We start from the raw sequence: 6,606 nt of genomic DNA, 5'->3' as shown, positions 1-6,606 counted from the left end.
TGAAACTTAAATCTACATCTTAGAAATGATTCAGTAGGGGCACCTGGGTGGCTCAGTCGTTAAGTGTCTGCCTTCGGCTCAGGTCATGATCCCAGGGTCCTGGGATCGAGCCCCGCATCGGGCTCCCTGCTCAGCAGGGAGCCTGCTTCTCCCTCTCCCACTCCCCTTGCTTGTGTTCCCTCTCTCGCTGTGTCTCTCTCTGTCAAATAAATAAATAAAATCTTTAAAAAAAAAAAAAGAAATGATTCGGTAGTCTTCCCAAAATGATTGATATAGTCCAAAATACTGCAGTTTTCTGTTTCTGCTTCAAACTGACAGAAAATATTTAATCTCTTGAGGGAAAGAGAGTTGTACTTTTATCACCTCTTGACTACGGTCATATCATCTTTTTAAGAGAGCCTACCTTATTAAGAATTTTCATTTATTTATAAACACATAGTTTTATTAGCTTGAATGGGTTGATTTTTTTATTAGTTGAACTGGTAGATTTTTTTTTTTTTTAAGATTTTATTTATTTATCTGAGAGAATGGGAGACAGAGAGCATGAGAGGGGGAGGATCAGAGGGAGAAGCAGACTCCCCACTGAGCAGGGAGCCCGATGCGGGACTCGATCCCGGGACTCCAGGACCATGACCTGAGCCGAAGGCAGCCGCCTAACCAACTGAGCCACCCAGGCGCCCCGAACTGGTAGATTTTTTAAAACTAAGATTTAACTAACATAAGACAAAGAAAACATTTCTCCTCTTGAAATCTTAAAGATATTTCAGAGTACATATTGTATTACCCATGCTTGTGTTTTGAAATTAACTCTACATGGCCTTTCATTGGTATAGTATGTTTTTAATCTAGGAATTCTGCTGAATTCCTGCTGAAATGAGCTGCATAATTATTTTGTAATTCTAGGGCTTACAATATATTTGCATGATTTTATTTCTCAGAAATAATATGGGAGGTGGTAGATGATTATTTCTTACCCTATTTGAGTCAATTCTCGCTCTGGAAGTATAGATGGGTGGGGGGATGTTGAAAGCCTGAGGGACCAGGTATTCCTCAGCATCCATCATATCTTCCAAATCCTCTTCATCCAAGAGATTCTGAAAGAACTTGCTGTCATTTGGACTGGGAAGCTTCATGCGATCATCACCCTAAAAGTTTGCCCGCCAGACAAACAAAAAATGAGTCTTCTTTTCACCTTAAACATGTGGACTTTGCAGCAAATTTACGTAATATCAAAGCAAGTGGTTGAAAATTCATGCACTCATTTAAAAAAATAATTCTTTAACACAATTACCAGTCATGAAGGAGCCTGTAACATACTTAGATATGACAGGGTAAGATAAATACATTTAACAGAATGTGATAAATGCCATCAGCGATGAATAAAGCAGAATGCTCTGGCTGCTTTGAAGGAGGCATAATCTATTTCAGATCTGAGAATAACAGTAGGCTTCATTGCCAGGATGTTTGAGCTGTGACTTTAAGAATAAATAATAAAAGACAATTGACTTATCAATCTTTACTTTATTTTATTTAGTTGGTTTGATATTGTAGAGTTCTCAGGACATACAGGCTGCTCCATGATTTGTCCTAAGGCGTAACATTGTAGCTTCCAAAATCACAGCACAAGTAGCAAATAACATAAACGAAGGTGGGAGAGACACCAAAACCCTGCTCTTTTTTACTTCATCTATTTCTTAAATATGATTTTTTTGAATTTTTCAAAATTATGTGATATTTTTGTAAACAAGTTGTTTATGCAAATTAATTTGGGAAAAGGATAACTGGAAATTATTCTAAAATCTGGCTTTTATCTTCATGTCAGACTATTGATAGGAAGATAAATGCTACCTTGTTTTATTGAGGAAAATTAATTCAGTGCAACCCAAGGTCCATTTGTTTATGATTTAGGTAAAAATAATCATAGATAAATATATTACAATTTTAAAATTTTCCAATCCATTTTTTTAGTGTTTAATATAAAATGTTTTTTGGGCTATCATTTGATTCATATGTACATCAATTCACTTGAATCTGAGTTATTGCTTGGATACTGTATATCTCCCCAAACAAACTATATTTATAAATATTTTTTAGGAAATTAAATATCAATATATTGAAACTAGTAATTCACTGTCTTCAACCCTGGTCAAGATTAAAACAAAAATCCATCTTCTGGGCGTCTGGGTGGCTCAGATGGTTAAGTGTCTGCCTTTGGCGCAGGTCATGATCTCCAGGTCCTGGGATAGAGCCCCATGTCAGGGCTCCCTGCTCAGCGGGGAGTCTGCTTCTCCCTCTTCCTCTGCCCCTCCCCCCTGCTCATGTGCTCTCTCTCTGTGTCTCTCTGTCTCAAATGAATAAAAATTTAAAAAATAATTCTTAAAAATCCATCTTCCTTTTATTCTGAAAAAGGAAGATTATAATAATGGACATGACTTAATGCATGTTAATAAAAAGCAGAGTGCTAGAAGGCTTGTCTGGGGATAAGGACTTTTTATGTATATGGATAATCATAATTATCTTGCTGTTCAGTACCAGAGGCACTTGAATACTAAGGGAAGATTCTTAGAAGTGGTTGTGACATCGAGTGAAAGGCTCTTTCCATAAGTCATTTCACATGATATTCTGCTTAATTGACTTATGAGTGGTGATTTCCACAGTCCCAAAGACGAGATATGTACCAACCTGAATAACTAGATATCTTTGAGGGTCTCGAGCCATCCTTGAAAATTCAGCAGCCAGTTCCTTAAATTTAGGCCTACTGTCAGCATCAATCATCCAACCTAGAAATTCACATACAAGAGTCACTCTATCCATAATTAAGAAGAAGTAGGATGTAAATTTTATGAAAACATAGGCTCAGTTTGAAAAATATTCTTTTAATAACAATGATCTAAAAAAACCAAACAAACAAAGAAAGCTAAAGAAAGAAACAATCCAATTAGGTGAGGTTCTATCTCAATCAGTTTGCTGATATTCAGAAGTAAGTGTAACATACGATAGAATAACAGAAACTTTTCATTTTGTTCATCTAATTTAAAATTAATTTTCCTTCTTAGAAAACATAACCTAGACTAACTATGGGAACTTACAGAATCTCTGATTTTTTTTTTTTAACTTTTCTTTGATGGGGATATAATTTATTATTTTATGTCAGGAGTGACATGAAGCTTTGGTTACAATGCAGTACACCAGCACAGAGGGGGAAAGGGAAGAGAAAGCAACATTCTCATGCTACTTTTTTCCTGGTGGGAAAAAAACAATCCAAAATGATTGGTAATGTTTGTTCAGCAACAGCCATTAGCTTATCTAAGTACTAGCCTTTGCAGCATAAAAATACTATCAGCAATTTTCAAGGTATGTATTATTACTTAGCTGGGAGTCCAGATAAAGTGGGTCTTATCTCCCCAGGCTCTGTTTAGCTGATGAGATCACAAGAATAAAAGCACAAAGCTTTCCTTGATTTTCTTGCCAAATGACCCTCTTCTTAGGTATTAAAACTCATAAAAGAAAGGTAAAACTCCCTATTAGGCAAAATATTTTCCTGATTTTTCATTGTTTCATCAGAGTATCTAAATGAAGTATCTAAATCACCTCTGATGCTAGTTATGAGATCAAATTATATAACACATGCGTTTTTTTTTAAAGTTCCTTCCATAGATGACTATTGAATGATGTTTGATCCAATAAAGCTATAAGGTTTATTTCCTTTTTCCGGGGGTTCGATTTTTATTCTTGTTCTGGGAAGTCTTTGGGTGTCATTTCATGTATTATTAATATTAACTGAATTTTTTCTCTTTTAACAAAGCTCAACTATATGCATCCACTTAGAAAAAAAAAATGTTGTTGATACCAAGATGCTAATGAGAAAATAGGTGTTTCTGGAACTACTGGAATCAAAAAAGGTTAACTTTGCTGGGAGGTATCGGTTTCTTTCTAACTGAATATTGAGTAAATAGAACTGTGCTTAGAGAAAAGGGCATGCTGACCTGAACTGGAAAGCACATTTTTTATTTCTTCCCTCACTGTCAGAATGTATCACACATGTCATGAATATAAATCTGAGTAGACCTGGGTCCAAAGTCTCTTATTAATAAGATGCTTATTCACCTTCACCAGTTTGTTTCTTTGCTAACCCTGTGTAAATCAAAAGGGGAAAACCCCAGATTACACAAGAAAGATTGCTGAATGTTAATCTCACTTAAATTAAGTGGGAAACTCCAGAGACTTCCCTAATTCTGTTTAAATTAAGAGCCTAGGCTGCCAAAACACATTTATAATACATATGTGTCTGGGGCACAGAAAGGAGGAAGAAAAGTAAGAGCGTTTGATGTAAACAAATGATCAAATTGAAAAAAAAAAGTAAACATTCATAATCTTTTTATTTCACTGTAGATTCATGTCTTCTCACTTCCCATTCTGCCCTGCTAATTTCCTGTTGACTAGAACTGGTAAACCTATTTCCATTTAATTCATTTTTTTAAACTATCAGTTTCAAGCTTTCTTTCTTTATATTTAGATCATTTGTCTAGACTGCTATTTTCCTATAAAGATTACTAGCATTATTGTGACTAATTACATCTCTTTATGAAAGACAATTTGATTGTCATGGAAATGATAAGAATCAAAGTGAAATGAATCAGAAGAGTAAGAGTCATATAATTTTGACTTTATAACGTGGAAGCATGCATATTGATGCATACTGCTTCCTATTAACAATAAGCCAAAAACACAGGTGTTTACATGATTTTTCATAATTATTTTTGAACTTTCATATTTTTCATATACAAAAACATTATGCAGGTAGATTAATCCATACTATTATTTTACTAAGAATGATGATGATGATGATAAAATTATTTTTCAATCTTACATTTGACCATGACCATGTAAACATCAATAGTGCAGATCGGAGGCTGGGGCAAACGTTCTCCTTTCTCTAATAAATCCGGGATTTCTCGGGTTGGAATTCCATCATAGGGTTTTCCTCCAAAGGTCATCAGTTCCCATATAGTGACTCCTAAATTGGAGATCAAATATTTATATAAGCATACTAACAACATAGTATGAAGAAACCAGCAGTGTGCCAATAACAAAAGAAAGCTCCCTGGAAGGCAGTCAAAAATAGTCTAAAGAGTCTGGGTGGCACAGTCAGTTAAGCATCCGGACTCTTGGTTTTGGCTCAGGTTGTCATCTTAGGATCATGGGATCGAGCCCTGCCTCAAGCTCTGTGCTCAGTGCCCCCACCCCACCCCTGCTCTAAAATACATAAATAAATCTTAAAAAAAAAAAAAGTCTAAAGAAAGGCTCTTCAGATTTCTATATCTATTAGGAGAAGACCAATGACAAAATCTTTGTGGGAAATTCAATTATCTTATTATTGTTTTGAAATTTTTAATGAGTAACAGAGACAATTCAGAGTGGATGTCAAAATACAGAGTCTGTTCCCCACTTCTACTTTTAAGTAATGTTAATATTTGCTGATCCAAGTTAATTTTCACTACACCACATTAGAGCCTATCAAACAATTCATTATATACATGTGTATTCAGTATCAAGTAAATATGATTGCAGATAAAATCTGATGTTGACTGATTTTGAGATTAACATTTTTGCTATTAAAAGTCCTGTAGGCGGGCACCTGGGTGGCTCAGTTGGTTAAGCGACTGCCTTCGGCTCAGGTCATGATCCTGGAGTCCCGGGATCGAGTCCCACATCGGGCTCCCTGCTCAGCAGAGAGTCTGCTTCTCCCTCTGACCCTCCTCCCTCTCATGCTCTTTGTCTCTCATTCTCTCTCTCGCAAATAAATAAAAAATCTTAAAAAAAAAAAAAAAAAAGTCCTGTAGGCTAAGCTGGGATGCCAGAATGATTACCTTATGTTATGGTAAATCCTTGTGGCTCTCTTTTTAACTCACACAAAGAGAACAGGTGGAATAAAACAGATTCGTATCTTTAACACCTGTGAGAGCCTGAGTGATCCAAATATAACGTAATACATATGAAGTAAGCATCACAAAATTGAAGGGAATCAATAATAGTTGATTCCATAGATATGAAATCACTTTCTTGAACCACTAGAACAGTGATTCCCTTTGTAAATACCAGCAGGCAAAGAGCTAACTTTGATAATAATGATTCTGATTTGAACAATAATATATACACTATAGACCTCTTTCTGATTTCATAAATATACAATTAAAAAGTTATCATTTCTTAAGGATAAGGATTTTAAGTTCAGAAATAGCTATCTGTGCATAAGAGTCTTACCAAGTAAATTTTGATTGGTTCATATAATATACAAACTATGTTTTAATATAAAGTCCATTAATTAGGACTATGCTTTTTTTCCTACTTCCATCTGTAATGAATTATTAATTCAAACTGAAGTCTTTTTTAGCTCATGACAGTTATCATTGACTAATAATAAAAATACAAAGTTTAAGATATAAAAGTATATGTGAACTTCAAATTATCCTTTATAATAATATCATTAGCAATTACCTGATTTTTCTTGTTAATATTTTTATCTTATGATTCTTAGGTATAATATAAAAATGTAACTAGTGACACAATTTAACTGTTTGATCTTGATTAAATCCTACTTAATTT

At 34.7% G+C, this 6,606-nt stretch overlaps 1 protein-coding gene across 2 annotated transcripts in view; it reads right to left on the bottom strand.

Annotated features, from left to right (window-relative positions):
- ERBB4 (erb-b2 receptor tyrosine kinase 4) overlaps positions 1-6,606 on the bottom strand; it is a 1,058,588-nt gene that overhangs the window by 28,343 nt on the left and 1,023,639 nt on the right. For both annotated transcript variants that reach the window (XM_081813693.1, XM_081813692.1), the window contains exons 23-25: positions 4,871-5,017; positions 2,683-2,780; positions 975-1,145 (exon numbers count right to left, since the gene is read on the bottom strand). In XM_081813693.1, the coding sequence (XP_081669819.1) occupies positions 975-1,145; positions 2,683-2,780; positions 4,871-5,017 (416 nt within the window). The remainder of the gene's footprint in view (positions 1-974; positions 1,146-2,682; positions 2,781-4,870; positions 5,018-6,606) is intronic.

This window comes from Leptonychotes weddellii, chromosome 3, assembly GCF_054177405.1.
Source record: "Leptonychotes weddellii isolate Sample4059 chromosome 3, ASM5417740v2, whole genome shotgun sequence".
Taxonomy (NCBI): domain Eukaryota; kingdom Metazoa; phylum Chordata; class Mammalia; order Carnivora; family Phocidae; genus Leptonychotes; species Leptonychotes weddellii.
Note: the sequence above shows the minus strand (reverse complement) of the source record. Positions and strands in the feature narration are given on the sequence as shown.